The 18,839-nt window shown below is 41.4% G+C and overlaps 1 protein-coding gene across 1 annotated transcript in view; it reads right to left on the bottom strand.

Annotated features, from left to right (window-relative positions):
• The window catches only part of skap1 (src kinase associated phosphoprotein 1), a 40,013-nt gene that overhangs the window by 11,397 nt on the left and 9,777 nt on the right, over positions 1-18,839 (bottom strand). Inside the window, exons 5-11 of the mRNA XM_080516985.1 lie at positions 10,198-10,278; positions 9,992-10,075; positions 9,690-9,814; positions 8,569-8,632; positions 6,157-6,348; positions 1,450-1,500; positions 1,257-1,354 (exon numbers count right to left, since the gene is read on the bottom strand). Coding sequence (XP_080373111.1) covers positions 1,257-1,354; positions 1,450-1,500; positions 6,157-6,348; positions 8,569-8,632; positions 9,690-9,814; positions 9,992-10,075; positions 10,198-10,278 — 695 coding nt within the window. The remainder of the gene's footprint in view (positions 1-1,256; positions 1,355-1,449; positions 1,501-6,156; positions 6,349-8,568; positions 8,633-9,689; positions 9,815-9,991; positions 10,076-10,197; positions 10,279-18,839) is intronic.

Raw genomic sequence — 18,839 nt, 5'->3', positions numbered from 1 at the left:
CTGCTTCATAGATAAATAGTTTCATCCTATGTTTCATATGTATTTAGATTATAAACTAGATGTAAGTGTGAACACAGATTTATTCATACTTTTATAATATTGACAATAGTGAATTTCATTTTAATGTTATATGTATACTTATGGGCACTTTATATATGTAAAGTGAATAATATTCACTATTATAGGTTACAGGTTAACGACTTACCTATAACATATATGGAGAATAAGTTTTTCTTTTAATGCTCAAACCATGTATTTAGTGCACATGCTTTGTCTTTCTTTTGTTGTTTTGATCTTGTCTGAATTTTCTAAATAAATCAAAATTTAACAAAAATGCACAAGGAGCAAAAGGCAATGCTGAAATGATCTTATCAAGTAAGATGCACAAACACAAATGAACACTTGAAAAACCTCTGCTTTAAGCAGTGATTTAAGATGCAAGAACATTAAAAGCATCCTTTTCTAACCTTGAACACATAATTAAGTAAGGAAAATGCCTCTTTCTTCTTGCCGCTCTCCTTCAGACAATTTGGCCAGAACACAGAGCGTGAGGATTCAATTTGAGGCCGACCAATAGCGACAGTCTGGGAACAAGTCCCTGTACACAGCGGAGGGAAAGTGCCCAAATTACAAGCCATTGATTTCCAGTAGGGCGTCTTTTCACTGGTAGATACTCTGCATGTAACTGCACGATGGCCATAAAACACGAGGAAATAGATTGAGAGAAAAAGAGCTGAGATGCAGGATGGCTTCACCTGCAGTTTACGTCAAACAGAACTGAGGAGCTTCGCATGGCTGCCTACTCAATTAACCCCTGTGATAGAGGCTCCATAATGAACAACAGCACCATTACGCAGCACCCGAACGGCACTTCACCCTAGTGGCCCGGGAATAGACAATGCCACTGTTGGTGCTTCTCTGTTGCGTGGAGACGTGCACTCTGCTAACGGAGGAATTTAGATGTTGGGGAAATCAGCATGGTCAGGGGGGAAATGAAGACTATTACTGGAGCTGATGTTGTTTAACCCTTAAATAATTACACATTTTACACGTCTGCATCTCATTTTACTCATCCTAAACTACTGTAATTATATCTGTGAGTCAAGGGGGCAATCAGGAATGGATTTCCATTAGAGAGGAAGAGCAGAGCAGTAATCTGCATCGAACTGACGGGGAGACGAGGGTCCAGAAAACACTGAATTCGGGAAGAAACTTAAATAACCTCCCAGATTATTTTTGCTGATGGTGATGCTGACCTTGCTAATGATGTAGATGAGATCTCCTCTCTGAAATTCCAGCTCGTCGGGCTCGTCCGGCTGGCAGTCCCATAAACCCTGGTAGTAGTTAGCATAGTCTGGTGGCCAGGAAGAAAATACAAGACAAACGTTTTAACATTCTAAACAAAGGCCGAAGAATGTTCCCAATGAGAATTTGACATGAGCTTCTGACCTGATTTGCTGTTTCTCTCAGCGCTCTCATCCGATGGCTCCACAAACTCCTCTAAAAGATGAAAGAAATCATGTTTAATAAAGCACATTTGCAAAGACAAGAGATTCAGCTGAGTCATTTTGGTTGATACACTCAAACCCTGTAAAACATTTCTGAATGACAATGTTGTTATAAAGATAATAGAAAAATGTTTTAGTTTTGTCATTAACATGCATGAGAGTGATAACACAGTGTTAGAAACACTAATACAATAGATGATCTTGTATTCAATTTTGCATTTGTAACATGAAGGTACAGCAGTGAAGTCTTTTCCTGGTTTTGGGTAATAACTGTTGTTTCACCAAACTATGTAACTGCAAACATGTTTTCTGAATGAAACCATAGTCATTCTTATAATGCTTTTAAAACCTTAAAGATGTTTTTTTTTGCCTGGAGCTGCACCAGACTGTCTGTGGACTCCTCTGATTACAGCGAAGCAAAACGCTGGAGGAAACGCCCAACCTCACCTACACACCAGAGCAGAGCCTTCCACTGGAATACTGAGATTAAATAGAAATAAGATTCAAAGGCTTTTAAGTGTAATTAATTGATAATAAAATAAATGTGTTAACTTTCTATATTTAAATCTAGTGTGTGACCACTGATTAAAACTATGTGACCTTGAAAATGCAAAAAAAAGCAACATCGTGCCGCTTTCCCACATTTTATATTTCATTTAACTAATAAAAACAAGTGTAATCAATGTAGTCAATATTTCAAAGACAATCAAATGTTTGGTGAACAAAAAAAAAAAAATTCTCAGATCAGTTTTAAATGTGAAAAACGACCAAAGTGTTGAATCCTGACTGTGACAATGTACTAATTCCAGCCTCACAAGTGGATGAGATATATGCAAGGAGTCACCCTGTCAGGCGAAAACAAATAATAAAATAAATAAACCGGGTCTTTAGCACATCCTTGATGAATATCCATGTGACGTGTTTATTTATCTACTGACTCTTCCGCGAGGATCAATCTGTTTGCATTAATCAGGGGCCGGAGGTATTAAAAAGGCCGCCTTTGAGGCGTGCGGAGGCGGACGTGTCATCGACTGTGGGGCGTGGCTGGCGGCGGTCCGAGAGGTGACACAGTGAGACTCCCACATCCATCCGGAACCCCGGCGGCACTGACAGCAGGGCCACAGCCCAGCAACACTATCCACCCCCCAGCACAACCTGCACCTCTGCTTCCAGGAAGAGAACCAGAGACGACACACACACACACACACACACACACACACACACACACACACACACACACACACACACACACACACACACACACACACACACACACACACACACACACTTTGCATGCCTGAAACTCTTTAGCATTCTCCTGTTTTCCCGTATTTTGAACTCAGGTAATCCGGGCTTCTTCCAGCTAACAGCTGACACACACACACACAGTCACTTATTTCCTGCGCCACATTTTTCCCCCCCCCCGATGTTGTTTGCAGCAGGTTTGAACATTTGCTCAGGACTCTCCTACAGAGGAGAATCATTTCCATCCAGAGGCCACCGCCACGGGCCAACGGCTTCTACATCCAAGTGATTTAATTTTCCAGTCAATAAAATCAGTCATCAGTGCCGGAGCCAATACAAGCCGTCGCTCTGAACTCTGCCTGCAAAACCGAGGCGCGTTCGGAGTGATGCTGCAACGACACCGATGGAGGCTGTGCGTGGATGAGCGGTTGGTGGTGGTGGTGAAGGAGAGTGCGAGGGTGGGGGGGGGGGGGTTTCACATCACCTAAAAAATGATGCTGCAGTCAAGAATACCGCAAAGACTTAATATTTCTGGATGTTTAATATTAACAAGATCAGGAAATAAAAACTTGAATGACAGCTCTGGCGATGTCATTTTAAACATTCATGCAAGCTATAAATGACCGGAGAGAGGAATATTTCTATTTATTGAGAGAGAAGGACTCTTATAATCACGCTGCCCGTCTTTCCCAGCATGCCTCTGTCCTCTGTAAATCTTGGCAGGACATTATGGTACCGAATTAGTAGAATTGGAGCTGAAACTTCTATCCGTTGAATCCAGAGGAAGAGGAGTGACGTGACACGCGACATTCACTTCCAATACATTTACAACTTTCTTGGATCAATTGGACTGGTGAGAGGATTACGGTACTTTTACTTGAGGACAATTCTGAAGAGAAGCTTAAGCCGCTCGTTACCTTTACTTCTAACTGGAATATGATCAAATAATCTCATTATCTGTTGGAAAGGCTTCTGCCTCAGGCTCTGCCCCCGGATTGCATGTGACCAATCAGGCAAAGCATCAAAGTCATGTGGCTGCACACGAAGTCTCTGCGGCAGCAGGAAGAAAAAAACACTTCGATATCAACAACAGTGTCTTTTTAGAGACAGAGGAGGATCTCAATGTTAATCTGTGATCTGTTAATCTATGTGAATCAAAACTTTGACACTTTAACAAACATTTCAAGCCATTACAACATAAAATCACATCCTGAATAACACTTTTTAGTCAATGCTTTTAATACTTTAGCAAAATATTCCTGCCTTCACTGTAACATGGGCAGATAAGACTTTTTCGTCGTCAATTTGATAGATTATATATATCATATATACATATATATATATATTATCTTATCTCAGACTATTTGTGAGCACAGAAAGCCGTTTCCCTCTTTTAGTGGTCGTCGCAGTAGCAGAGCATAACAGGGCAGCCTCTTGGGGATTACACGTCACACAACAAATTACAAACAATCGTCATCCACACAAAGCACAAGTCAATTAAAACACAATTAAAAAACAATTAAAAAAACAGACGTTTTCATGAGTTTCAAAGAAAATGATGGTGACTCCAACACCCGGTTCAGAAAATGAAAAACGGTGGTCGAGTTAACAGTCAACATTAACTTAAGGAATGTAAAATGACTTTATTCAGCATTATGGCCTCTTGTTTTAAAGAAATGTCTTTATGTTCAAATGAAGCAGTCTGTTTCAAAACTGAAGAAAAAATAATGTTTTTGAGGGGACACAACATTTTGCAAAAAAAAATCATAATAATTCAGAAAATGTTTGTGTATAAAGTTGCTTTAATGTTTTATTGTGCGTTTATTTCAAACTCAAGAAACTATTTTTGTCATTGTATCTAATTTGGCAAATCAGCAAATATTCACTAATTGAGTAGGTTTCTAAATACTTTATTACTCCTACTTAAGTAATATTCTGCTTAAATAATACTTATCCATGAAAAAAATGTATTCAGTATTCTACCTAGCGTGTCACCAATTAACCTTAAATGCATATTTTTGGACTGTGGGAGGAAATTGGAAGAGCTGTAAAATAAATGTACAGAAGAACATGCACATCCCACGTAGAAAGGCCCGGTCCAGACTCAAACTGACAGCTTTCTTCCAGCCCCCCCCCCCTCCACACTGAGTCATATAAAGTGGTACAAGATGGAAAGAATGGAGTTTATCGTCATTGTTTCTGATCGAATGAGAAGATGTTGAGCAGCTCTCGCTAGCGGTGCATTATTGATGTGTTTTGTTCGTTCTGCTGGTAAAGGCCAATAATCACTATGAGGCGCAGGATAGATTTTGCCCCCTCCCCCTTGTTATAAAAATATTTTCAACAGAGAGGAGAGCGATGTCGACCACCCCGCTAAGCACAGACATCTTCGCTATCAGCTCTTCCCAACCTGACCGGTCCTTTGAAATAACCAATCATCCTCTAATCACTGTGTAAAAGCTGTAATTGAGCAAAGAGTGGTGCCGAGTGATTGATAAGCGAAGGAGTGAGAAAGTGAAAGAAAGAGCGGGTCATTCGATATGCCATCTGTGGTCAGGGTCTGTACCTTTTCCCAGATGGCTTTGAGCGGCAGCGTGACAGTTGGAAGAGTGATTCCCCTCTCGGCCAGTGATTTTGGCAAAGGTAATGTACTCACTGAGTGAAACTGAATCTTGATGTATCTTATTTAATAGGGCGGGTGATGGACGACGGCCCTGAGAAGATCGGATCACCCCTTTTGTCCTTCTTGGGATCTTGTAGCCGCCCTGACACATGCGGTTGTTTCCCCTCCCTCACCCTTTCACCCTCCCACAGCAGGAGACTCACACACTGTCCCGGGGTCTCGTCACTCAAACTCTAATCTCTATTAAAGACGGGACATTAGGAGTGCCAGAACTATTTTGAGCACTGGGAGATGCAGTTTTCACTTCCTTCCAACTAAATCGCTGTTGCCAGGCAATTTTAGCCTAAAAAACTGTGGAAGAGGATTGAATTGTGGCTATTTGTTGCCTGGCAACATTTGCTAATTGGACGCTGTATGACAGAGCATTTTGAAACCGGCTGCCTCTCGCTGATTTCAACAACATAAGTGTTGGGGGAGAGCAGAGGAAGCAGATTTGGAGTAAGTGAATCTTGCTCTTCCTGTTCTGTGTGCCTCTCCAGCAGACGCCTCAGCCCCGACCAGCTTATTAGTGTTGCTTGATTTAAAATGAGTGATCTGCCTGGGAGTGAGGGCGAAGCGAGGAGGGCAGCTGGTTACACGAAATTCGCAGCCTGGAGAGATTGCAAGTAAGTCCCGCTGCAAATATCCCTCCGGGCTGGAGAGAGTCAGAGCGACTGGGTATTCATCTGACTGAGTGTGAGGAGGGTCTGTGCCGGAGTGTCTTGTGCCACGTCCTCCTACCTGGCATCATCTCGTAGATATCCTCGTCCTCCCCGTCCACCTCCCCCGTGTCCTGCGAGCCTCGCTGGGAGGCCTGAGGCGGCAGAGGCAGTGGAGGAGCGGAGCCCAGCGGCCCCTCAATGTCATCGTAGGGCTCCTCCTCCTCCTCCTCTTCCTCCTCGTCGTCAAAAGGGATGAAGCCGGAGCTGAGATCTATGAGGGAGGGCGAGACGAGGCCATGGGCAGCGTTAGCGTCAAGATGGAGCGCAGCGTGGCACAATAGACAAGAGATATGCATTAAAGGCTAAAGTAAGAGGAATGTTTGAAGGGGCGCACAACAGCAGCCGTGAGCGCCACACACTCAGTTTACCTCGTTTTTTTTCCCTGTGCATGTATGGTTCATCTTTATATTCATTAAGAATTTAATCAAGCCATGAAAAAGTGAGTTTTTACTAATTCAACCCTTATTTATAATAGCTTAAAATGAGAAGAAAATTACACAAACGCCTCGATTGACATCACATTATATGATCACATGAAAACTAAAGAAATCAACACTTTTCTTTTGTAAACATTAATCTATTTACCAGATTTCTTAGTTTATTTTCACCAAACAAATAATCAACTTACTGTTTTTCAGTGCACATTAGCTCCTCCTTTCACATCTTCGTGGTAAATCATGTTTTTATCATGTATTTTTGATCAAGACATATTGAGCATGTGCAAGAGAAATTCAAAAAATGGCATTTTTGAGGAATAATACATTTGATTCTTTCTGCATCAGTGCCAACTGATAAAGAAACAAGTGATGTACATTAAATAAAGCTATATAGATTTCAGATGACTGCTGATGTGTATACAATTCCCATCAAAAGGTGAGACTTCAGCACGAGGTCTGCAGGTAGCTTTTAATCCTGCAGACGTCAGTCGGTATGAATGCAACAATCAGAAAAGATTACACAAAACGTACCCTCCTTGACATCCAGGAAACATTACAGTTCGCCAAACTATTTCTGCACAAAGTAATGTTCTGTTATTTGACTTTTCTCAGACAGCTTGATTGACAGTGATTGTTCAGGGACGACCAGGTATTTTCTCTGGTTGCACTCACATTGACTGTAAGTCAGTGTTGTCCCCTCCTACTGCCCCTGCATGTTTTACATGTTTCGTTTGCAGTGAGTTTGTCGCTCTCAGACATTTTGCAGCCTTTGTGAAGACAAACGTGTCACACTCATGTGTGTTTCAGCTGGAAAACATCAAAAAACTCACAGTACCGGGACTGGACAGCACCACTGTAGTTGAATTGTTCCTAAAATAATTTAAAACGCCAAACATTTGAGGCAAACAGCCGTCAAAATGTCGTTAGAAATTCGTGAAACGCCGTCCACGCACACGGAAATGACTGCGTGTTTTTCAAAGACAGCCTTCTCCTCACGTGAACGTGGAGAGGATAAGTAATTTTCTGCATGCTCGGGATCAGATTGTAAAAACTGTGCCGGGAGGAAGTAAGACAAACGGCGGCGTGTCTGTTACTTCCCGCAAATCAGTGGCCCGGCCCGAGCTCATTTTAGAGTGGTGGAGGCTGGAGCGCTGGCTCAGATGGAGGAGCTGTCTCATTGCAGGCGACTGGACACTGCAACACGGGGTATCAGGTCCTCCGCCGAGCACCAGCAGCCAAGCAGAAATCAATGTCACTGGAGGGTAACCAGAACGTCTACCAATCAATTTCCTGTAAGTTGGAATTCGGTAGGAGGGTTCGGGGTGGAGGGAGGGAAGGAGGGATTGTGGGGGGGGTGGGAGGGGGAGGGTGGGGGGGGGTGTGGACCACAACTGAAGGTTTGTGATGGCGTGCGTGACACGGCAGGTGACATGTCGAACGAGGAGATTCAGGACCGGTGTGCTCGGCTGAGCCAGCGGTGATGGATCGGGTGGTTTTCATACCAGTCAGACATGATAAAGCGCTGCTTTGCACTTGTGACCTTTCTGCCTCGCGAAAACAGGACAAAACTTCAGTGGAAGGAAAAGAAATGTTCGACGCTTTATCCTGCTTCACCGGCATTTTTCATTAAGATGCCATTTTTAGCGCTTTATTGGGCGAGTGATCATGTTTGCTAACTTGTGCATCGCTTACACTTTTGACAAATATTGACACAGGCGCTATTTTTTCCTGTATTTCTTAGAATAGCCGAAGCATCATAGTGTTGGGCTCCTTTTCTTCTGCAAGCGTACAAACTGTTCCCAGTTATTGCGTTTGATTGATTTTTTTTTTTTCAGAAATGTGAAAAAATAATGTGCTCGTGCTCTATTGAGAGTGAGCCCGTTTTACTTGTAATGCTGAATATTCAAAAGGTTTTAGAGCCTGAAGAGCAGATGTTTACACTCCTGAGAGAGAAAGGAGCAGAAACAAAGCAGTATAAAAGGGTGCAGGCCGACCTCTGAGCATAAAATTGATTTGGTCCACCCACTCCCTGGCCTCTTGAGGGCTGCTGGCAGTGAACTGGAGGGAGAGAGAGAGAGAGACAATAACACAGTGATTATCATCACAGCTCAGCGCGCATTCACACACACAGATCTGTAATCACTGTGACATTCATCAAATCCCTTTCCACATAAGGGCCAAAAAGGACGATTAAAAATAGGACATTTCTAAGATGAACGATGACTCCCCTCTGCGATATTTAATTAAGACATATTCAATTGTAGTGACCGGGGAATGCAATGTTTGTCAGTGTGGGTGTTAATTAATAAAATGAAAATATTTCCAATAAAGCTGTGCTGATACATCAAATCTAATAATAAAAATGCGATCGGGCAAGAAAACCACCTTGTTTAAATGACTCCGTTCACACTTAAGTACACAGTGTTTCAAATAAATTTGTTCTAATCATCTGCTCGTAATTTTCCTCTTATATCAACAATATTAAGGTCAAAATGAGGAGCGCAATGTTTGTATGGGGAGTTTATTTCATGAGAGCTCAACAAAAAGAAACGACAACATTTTCATAGACACAAACATCAGGAAATGCTGTGTAAATATTTGATTCTTTTTTTTTTTTTATTGTACATTGTGACCCGATTATGGATTGAAATCATCATTTTACTCTGTATGTGAGCAGCTGTTGCTAACAGGAGTATTTTAGGACTGTAATTTCATGCAGCTTATTGGCCTGCATACACTCAGAAACACGCGACAAGCTCAAAGATGATTCATAAACAAAAACATAATTCATGTACATCATGCTGCTTTTTCCCAAATAATCTGACCTCGTATTTTAAGTGAATTCAAATTAATATGAATTTGTCTTTATTTCTTTTCCCTGTAAATTTTATCAAGTTTATTTATCATCTGTTTATTTAAACTTGATCTGACTTTCAAATTATACATTCATTTATTGCTAATGTATTCATTCATTTATTGACATTTTATTAATAATTTTTTCATTTATTGAGTGTTTTTTTTTTTTTTTTTTTAATCTTTCATCCATTCATTGTTTTTCTAAATGTCATTTTATGAAGAAGAAGAATGTGGACGTATGAGCTGCTGTAGTACAGACCTGCAAAGGCCGTCGTCCCGGAGCGTAGAGCTCGAAACAGGCATTTTTTCTGGAGTCTTTTCTTAGGTTGCTCACCAACTTCACGTTGTATTCGTTGATATAAAAAGAGCCCTTCTGCTGTTTGTCTGTGAGGAGGAGGAGGAGGAGGAGGAGGAGGAGGACGAGGAGGAGGAGGAAGTGGATGAGGAGGCGGAGGCAGAGGACGAGGAGGAGGAGGAGGAAGTGGAGGAGCAGGACAATGTAAAGCCATTCAAAGCAGGTAGATATAAAGTCTCCCTCTGCATGTGGGCATTTAAACAAACCTTTTTCACTCCCAAAGTAGTAAAATATGGAGTTATTCAGGACGCACCATCTCTTTTGCCACTCTGAGCCAAAGAAGCTGTGGTCTGAGGAGGAAGTGCAGGTTCCACATGAAGAATTACATCAAGTTATTGAGCAAGGAATCAGTAGAAATATGACACGTCTGTCCAGAAGGTGTTTTCTGAAGCTTTGGTGTGTGTTGCTGCACCTTTTCGCTTCTTTTCCAGGTATCCATGTTTCAGGATGTTGCTGAGCTCGTGGGCTGCCACCAGGGGGATGTCGCCCAAGTCTGTGAGCACAGGAACATCAGCTGGTTAAAAATCCAATGAGCAAAAAAACTGTAATATGCATTGATATTAAAAACAAAAGTGCAAAACTTCATATTTGAGAAAGTCAAAATGCAGAAAGTTAATATTGTTGCTTTGTAAACCCCCTAAAACACATTCTGTGATCAAATGTCAGTCAAATAATTCCCAGCATGTCAATTTCTGTTCCAACACACGCTCACTCAGACGCACACTGGGAATATAAAGGCTCCTACCCCGGTGGATCAAACACATCCCCGCTAGGCTTTAAGAAACCGGGATCAATACTTGTACAGTGCTGCTCAGCACTGCAGCCCGTTCATCTGCTCACACTGCAACTTAATGACAGCAGCCTTTCCTGTGGGAATTCAACAACTCAGTTCAATTTGCAAACTCAAATTTTAAACATGATAAGACAATGGCACAGCCCGAGAGCGTTAAAGTTAATTAGAGGAGTAGTTTTCGGTAATGCACAATGCCCTTAATTTAGATTTTAGTCTAGTGTGTAACTTGTGTGGGAGAGAAGATCACTTTGCCGGGTTTTATTTCCTCGTGATCGGGCAGCTGGAAGCTAACCGGGGCGGTGCAGTGTGAGTGAGACGTGTCTTAACTACTTCACAGCAGGTTGCCTCCAGAGATTCGCTTTGAACCAGCTGCTCCGCCATGGGGTTAGGGCCAAACTTTTAACTAAAGAATCTAATTAGTCGTCTCGTTTCAAGCCTTTTGCCATGAGAATAGGGAACTTGACCTCAGGTTGACCTCGAGGGGTTGGAGTACCTGGCTTTCCTGCATGTCAGAAACAAATCCCCGCTTCCTCTGGATTCATCAGTCAAGAGAGAGGGAAGGAAAAGCAAAGCTCCTTTTTAGCCTGAAACCCAGAAACCATTGGAAGATCATTTACCCAGGCGGTGTGACACCCCCATTCAGAGCACGGGTGACAAGGGGAATGCCTGGAGTCCATCCCCCTCAGGAGACGCCTGTTTAACTGCTGGGAAAAACCAAACATGTCATCCCACAACTGGCTCCAACAAAGAGCAAACCCCGACTTCACACAAACAGGAACCTCCGTCTCATTCACAGAAATCTGAAAACTGAGTGGGCATTCAAGGCGGCCCAGTGTCCACTTCAGAGGCTGAGGGGCAAAGAAACAATGCTACCTTGAGAGCGTACTTAAGTATACATTTCAGGTTCTTCACTTTAGTATTTGTCCAAGGATGTCTTACTTTTGCTGACTAAATTTGTGGACAAATATCCATATTTTATCCACCTTACCTTCTTCAAACTGGATTGTTTTGAACTCTGTGAGGAGATACACTGAGCCTGTTTACACACTCATTCAAGTTCATTATTCAATTTATACAGTTACCACATTATTATCAGATTCATGGGATTAAAACTCACAACACAGCTTACTGTGTTGTGTCCATCCCTCCATACTTTGAGAACCGATTTCAGTACATTGAGTATCTTTAACTTTTACTATTTCACTTGTTCCAGTCTTTCCTTTGATATCTGTATTATTCTTATAGCTAAAGAATATGAGTACCTCTCTGAACCTCTGGTGTTTCTTTTCTCAACGAGTTTCATCCGAGAAACTCTACTCCAGAGTGCAAAGTCAGGCTGATATTTTTTGTTTTTTGCGCTCAGCTAACTCTGAATGGAACAGAGATTTAAGTTCCTGACCAAACTGATGTGTGATCCGCGAACACGGCGCTGCTTCAGTTTGCAGTGCTGACGGATGAGCGGGTCACTCCAGAGCAGAGCCTCAGACACCTCACAGCACTAACACGCTCACATATCATCAGCCTGCCTTTGTGGATGGACTGACCAGTGACACTATAAATACAGAGGGTGCTAAGGACTGTTTTGTCAAAGAGAACCTGATTCAGTACATCATAACAAACAGCGGCCATTATGCTCCTCCACCTCATTTATCCGCCGGCAGTCCGTCCATTTTTTTTCTCCCCGGGCCTGCTTCCCTGTTGCGGCCCACTTCTAATCCCCTCATCTGTCTGCCTCCCTCGCTCTTCATTTATCTCAAAGGTCGAGTCTGGCTAATAGATGAGGAGGTGCAAAATCAACACGGGATCACTCCGATCCGCTCGAGTCAATAAACATTACACATTCAGGCGTGTTGAGCACGTTAACGCCAGGTGACCTGACCTCACTTGACGGTTCTTTGTAGGAATCTTTAACAGGGCTGGAACAAAGTGGGTGCAAACATTGAGAGCAGAGCCCACAAAGGCTTGAGATCATTCCACAGTCGTGGTAAACACGTCTCCCACCCTGTAACCTGGGTGGAAACATACCAGCAGGTCTTAAACGTGTGTTGTGATGCGAAGTCTGAAACACATCGGTCGATGAATCTTTGAGACTTTTCGGACCTGGGTGTGACCCATAATACAGCTTTGCCGTTTATGAGTCATTCTTTAGCAAAAACTGTTGTTTGGGAGCTTGAGGTGGCTCGACCACAGAAAATTCTTAAATTTGAAATCACCTGATCCTTCTCTGATCTCAGTCTGGCTGAAAAGTGTTTTTTGATAGATGAAGACGTTGTAAGGAATATTTCACAGAGGAAATTTAGCTCGATTACCAATTTTTGAAGGTAGAAATTGTGAAATGGTTGTTCATTTGGTCACTCTTAAGTTTTACGAGATTTTATTCCATTAAATGACTTCTAAGGTTTTAAACCAAGTTCAACAACACACTTAGGTTAAAATTCTATTTCTTTGAGGGCTCTATAAAAAAAAAATTAAACATGGGTGCCACAGTGTGGGTGAAAACACTGACTAGAGGGTGGAACAGTTCTGGATCCATCCACTGAGTCACCACACAAAGCCTTGCATACCCCCTTGATCCCACCTCAAATAAAAGCACAGCCTGATTAGTCCTGACTTAACGGCGCGTCCTTTCACGGAAATTACACACTAAAATGTCTCACTAAGAGCGTCAGAAAAACTCCACGACGACCCTGTTCAGCACGCTTGTTTGACCTGGACCTTTTATTTTTCAACGTGGCACAAACCCTGCCTATAACAGCAGCACCGGGCCACAGAATCACGGCACAACCTTGAAACGCCTCCCCTTGCTCAAGTCCATGATCCCACCCTAAACAGAAGCCCCGGCTGATTGGCCCAGAGCTAACAATGCCTCCTTAAATGAAAATTACACACTAACACCTCTCTGGGACCAATGTAACCTTAAGTGGATCTTCGGAGGTAATGTTATTTGAAAACATGTAATTTGGAGCGTTAAAAAAAACCCTCCAAAAACCATCATGGTTGTTTGAGTTTGGAGTTTGAGTGCAGGCACAGGGAGACACATTAATGCATCTAATTAAGGCCTCATCAAAATCCCAGACAGACGGCACTCTTTCATAAAAATCATAAATTGCGTTATCAATTATTCAGGGCGATGCCATGACTTCATTTTCATCCCTTTTGCTTTTTAATTAGCACCATCCACAGCTTCGGTATTGACATTAATTTGATGGCAATTTATTGATATTTCAGCATAACCTATTTAGCTGAGTGCAATTACCAACAAAGAGAAGCAGATAGATGTGATGTTGGGAGTCGCATCTCCGCGTTTCGTAAATCAAGGTGAGGAGTTGCTGCGGGCCCGGCTCACGGAATCCAACATCTCTCGGCGCCCATCAGCAAAAAAAGATTTGAGTTGCCCCATTTCCAAACTGGGGGGGATAATCAATAGAAATTGACCGGAGATATGTGTCTAATTGATCCTGACAAAAGCAGCGTTTCCACGAGCAAGCTGACCTGCGTGCTGATAAGCGCCGCGTTCTGTTGCTTCTGCTCCGAACTCGCGTTCGCCTCCGAGGGGGAACACAACAATGCATCTGAGCTGCCAGAGGTTTGCCCCAGTCGCAATCTCTCATTTGGTTATTCACACTCTCTCAGCATGGTGTTATGAGCTCAGCAGTTGATCCCGCAAGAAAAGGCTGATTTATGCTAGCATGACCAGAGGGAGTTAATGTATTCTCTCATTAAAATCCACTTTAGTTAGGCTGAAAGTCAATCAAAGGCTGGATAGCGAGTGAATCAAAATGAAGGGAAATGGTTGGGTGGGAGGACTAATACGTTACATTAGATCCAGCCGTGGTCGTAACCCAACAAAGATGTTATGAAAACACCCCAAAATAAATGCAGTGGAGATGTTGATGGCGCTGCAGAAGATGGAAGAGGCTGGTGCAGAGTGAGAGATCCTCCCGAGCGTCGCGCTCCTGAGGGAGTGGGGCGGCGGGTCGGAGCGACAGCAGCGGGGGAAACGTGCACTTTCTGATGCTTACGTGCACTTTCTGATGCTCCAGCCTGAACCGCGTCCCTAACCCATCCACCACCACTCACACTGGGGAGAAGCAGTGTGCGATGAGTGGAAAAATAATGATAAGGCAGGAAAAATGCAGTCCTGTGCAGCATTTTCTGAAGGTTCTGCCTAAAGCATCTTGCTTCCAGGTGGAATAATGTAATGTCCTGCAGGGGGAAACCAAATGTTCAGTGAGATGTGGTGATAAACGTCTGTCAATACTAATCTCTCATGTTCTTCCTATATCTCTCTTTTTTTAAATAATAGTCTAGTATTTATATTTCTCAAGTATCTTTTGAAATGTTTTTAATTTTTGTTGTCTGCCTGAGCTGTGGCATTACAAAATGTCCTTTCAAATAAACCGTGAGAAATGTCCTTCCTGCAGATCAAGCTGCTTATTTTGGAGCTCTTCTTTTTGTGTTTTTTCTAGTTTTGGTGGTATAAAGGTTTTAGGGAATTTAATTTTTGTGTCCTTAAACTCTGATGGGCAATTTATATCACAATGCAACAGTGAAAAATGCAATTCCTGATAATTCAGTCAGACTTGTTTATTAAGGCTGCACGTTTATTTGTAATTTTGGTCGACAATAGATTTAACTAACAAGCATTAACATGATTGATCTATTCGACAAAGTGACACAAGTGAATCTTTAGGCCAATAAAATGTGGTGAAAAAGTTTTTAAAAATGTTTTCCAAAATGCCAGAATTGACAGATTCAAACCATTTCTGTTATGCTTGTGTTTAGAAATGTGCAATTTATACTGGGATTACTTTAATTTTTGCCGCCTTTCACTGTCATCTTTTTTTTTTTCATTTCTTTTTTCTTTTTTTTTATCTTTTATCACTTCTAATTCAGTTTTTCCTTAATTTCTGTCTGGTTATATATAAGTGATATAACCAATATAATGATATGTTTGAAAAATTTCACAGAAAATAAAGTTGCAAATAATATTGTGTAATGTAATTTTATAACTTTTAATATTAAATGTCCCTAAACATTATTTAAACTGATATTCTTAGAGCCAAAATTGGACATATTTGAGGTTTCCATATGCTGTTTGTGTTTGTGATGTTGCGTTGCACATCTTCACTGCAGCATATAACTTCACCTTGGTTGTTATTGTCTTTAAGATTGTTTTAAACAATTGCTATCAGGAATTATTCATTTTGTCCTCCAATTTATAACAGATCACATTCCTGACAGCAAGGTTCACAAACTGAGGATAATTACATAAATATGTGTGTTTATTTCTAATTCTGACTTTCCAAAGCTTTGTAGAATTTTTTTTTTTGTTGTTGTAAATTTGCTCTATGTCACTGTGATACTTGTTGATATTTTATAGGCTGCAATTTGGGGTTTTTTTTATTAATTTTTTTCTCTATTTTTTTGTCTGCACTATTATATAATACTATTTCTGATATCAAAGTTTTGGAAGGATGCCCTACTTACTTACAGTTTTGAGTTTTTACAGCTTTCTGGGAATAATTTAAATTTCTGAAGCTTATGGACGTGATCATCTCGGTTATTTTATTACGGTGAAGTACGATCGCTACTCAATGATGATGGATCAATCATTTGGCCGAAACAATTCGGGGGATTAAAACAAGACTTTTCTAAATGTAAAAGTTGACGATTATACAGTTAGTAGCTTTGCTTATACGGTTGTAATGGATTTATCTTTTGTTGTATAGAACTGATACCAGGTGTGGTTTTATTTGCTTTCGGGCTGCAACAACTACCATTATTGATTTATTTTCAATTTATCTCAGTAGATAAACAATGACAAAAAAGCCACTCGTGAAGACAAAACTAAATTGATTCGAGGTGCCTTTAAAATATAAGATTGCAATGTAAATTAGTTTTTTACTATTAGTTAATTTTGGGATGATTTTGAAGAAGTTGTATTGTGTTTTTGAGCTATTTGTACCTTTTGTTTTATCGCTGCTGTTTTATTTGTTTTATTACTGCAGATTAATCCCTTTGGCGATGACAAGTGATAAATTGGTTGGAATTTACAGAATTACACTCCTATTTTAAAAAATATATACATATATATACATATATATACATATATATATATATATATATATATATATATATATATATATATATATATATATATATATATATATATATATATATATATATATATATATAAGCCTTTCTGCTTTACAGGACGTCTGCTTATTGTCTTGTTTGTCCTCTTAAACTCAACCTGCCAACAGACTGCGAGTGAAAATACATGTTTATGCCACATTATCATCTCTTACTGCTTTACATGTCTCGCAACAAATTAAAAATAGAATCAAGCGTCAGGTTTTCACTGTGAAACACAGAAATGTGAAGGAAACTACATTTATTCACTCCTTTGGCACAAGGCAAAGCCTCTATTCACACTGTGAATGGGATTATTAGAGATGTGGTGAGGTGACCCCCCCCCCCACCACCTCGCCTGAAATCACAGGTAGAAATAAAGACCTGAGAGTCATCATATGTTCTCTCTCTCCCCTCCGCTCAGCCCTTGAGAGCGGGGCTTTCACAGCAGAGGTATTGCATTGAATGCAGCATCAGGGGGCAGGACCTGACCCCCCGGTGAACCCTGCTGATGAGGTGAAACAGAAGGCAGAGGCTCCCCGGCCCCCGAGGGGGCTGCGAGGAGGAATGCCGCCGATCCTAGCAGCCGGAGACCGCAATACTCTCTCCGATACCGTCCTTGATTAGGAAAAAGGATTCACTCGGTGCACCTTCACCCAGCCGGCGCTCAATCTGCGCACAGGCCGGGCTAAATTGATACATTTTTCCTCATTACAGTAGGAGGCCTTGGCTGCGCGTCCCTCCAGCGAGGCGGCCATCATGGGGGCGGAGGGAGACTGAGAGGCACTGAGGTTAAGGGCAGAATGTCTTCCCTGCCCTCCTCCCTCCCCCTGATTTGATTAGGACTTCAGTCATCGATACATAAACCATGTTTAGAACCTCCTAATGCACGCGTTTGAACCAAGGAAAACATGCAGTGCATTATATCAGGCTGCATCGCCGCCTAATAATGTTTAATGGGAGCCGGAATTTATGCAGAAACGATTAGGGTCCGTTTTGTTGTTGTTTTTTTTTTTTTGATCAGGGGACGCCAATCATATTAGACAATAATCTCACAATGAAATAAAATGGAAGGAGAACAAAGGAATAAATAGTACAGAGAATATTTTATCTTTCTTCTGAAATGAGCCCCGTTTAGTGAGACTGCGTCTCTGCTGTCGTGCCGAGATACCAAGTGTTTCTCCTCTTTAAGTTGACTGACTTACTCAGTAACGGATATAAAAAAAAAAAAAAAAGTAGATTTCAGAGCTTCTGCAGTGGAATAGATGTAAAGCCGTTTTGGTCTCCATTTCGCTGGATCCCAACATTTAAACATCACAGGCCGGCCACTGTAAAGACACTAAGGGGCTAAATTTACTATGTGACATCGGCTTCCCCCTGGGCAGCCATAAGCAGCGTCTACAGCGACCCTGAATTTCCCTTTTCTAGATTTACTACCACTATTCAAATGCTTAACTGCAGATACAATGATCCTCTAATCGCTGGGGATGGTTCTCGGCTGCTTCACTGACATGAGACAGAAAAAAGAAAAACAGTGGTAAGAATATAAATACCAACAATGGAGGAGTTCGGGCCCACAGAGGAGCTTCCGTGTCTGCGATAAAAATGGGACATAACGCAGTCTACGACAGAGCCTGGAGGGAAAAACACTCAGGGAAAAAATCAACACATTTGCCCTCTGAGTCTACAGTTATTGCACCTTTAAAATGTTCCTGCTATTTCCACTTAAATGCTTTAAATGTAATTTTAAGAAAGGACCATGGCCCTGCAGTGTGATCACTGAGCAATAATTTAAACCCATGGCCATTTTTCACAAATGCCTTTCAGTTTATACTCAATCCAGGTACACAATATATCAATAAATAATTACATGATACTTTTTTTTTTTTTTTACTTTATTCAGAAGTCAGCAGCAGGTCCATTGGCAACAGGTGATACTAAACAAATCTCTTTTGAAGTGAAAAATAGGCCACATGTTAATGGAAACCAGTGACTTTTATTTGTTTTTAGATTTTCATTCATATGAATGAAAACAAATGTTACTGCTCATAAATAGCAAATCTATTATAGCCAGAATGGTTTTATGGTTTCTGTAATTTTTCTATAAATGTGGCTTTTTACGCTAT

Source organism: Blennius ocellaris (genome assembly GCF_963422515.1).
Source record: "Blennius ocellaris genome assembly, chromosome: 21".
Lineage (NCBI taxonomy): Eukaryota > Metazoa > Chordata > Actinopteri > Blenniiformes > Blenniidae > Blennius > Blennius ocellaris.
The sequence above is the reverse complement of the archived record's forward strand: the minus strand, read 5'-3'. Positions and strand labels throughout refer to the sequence as shown.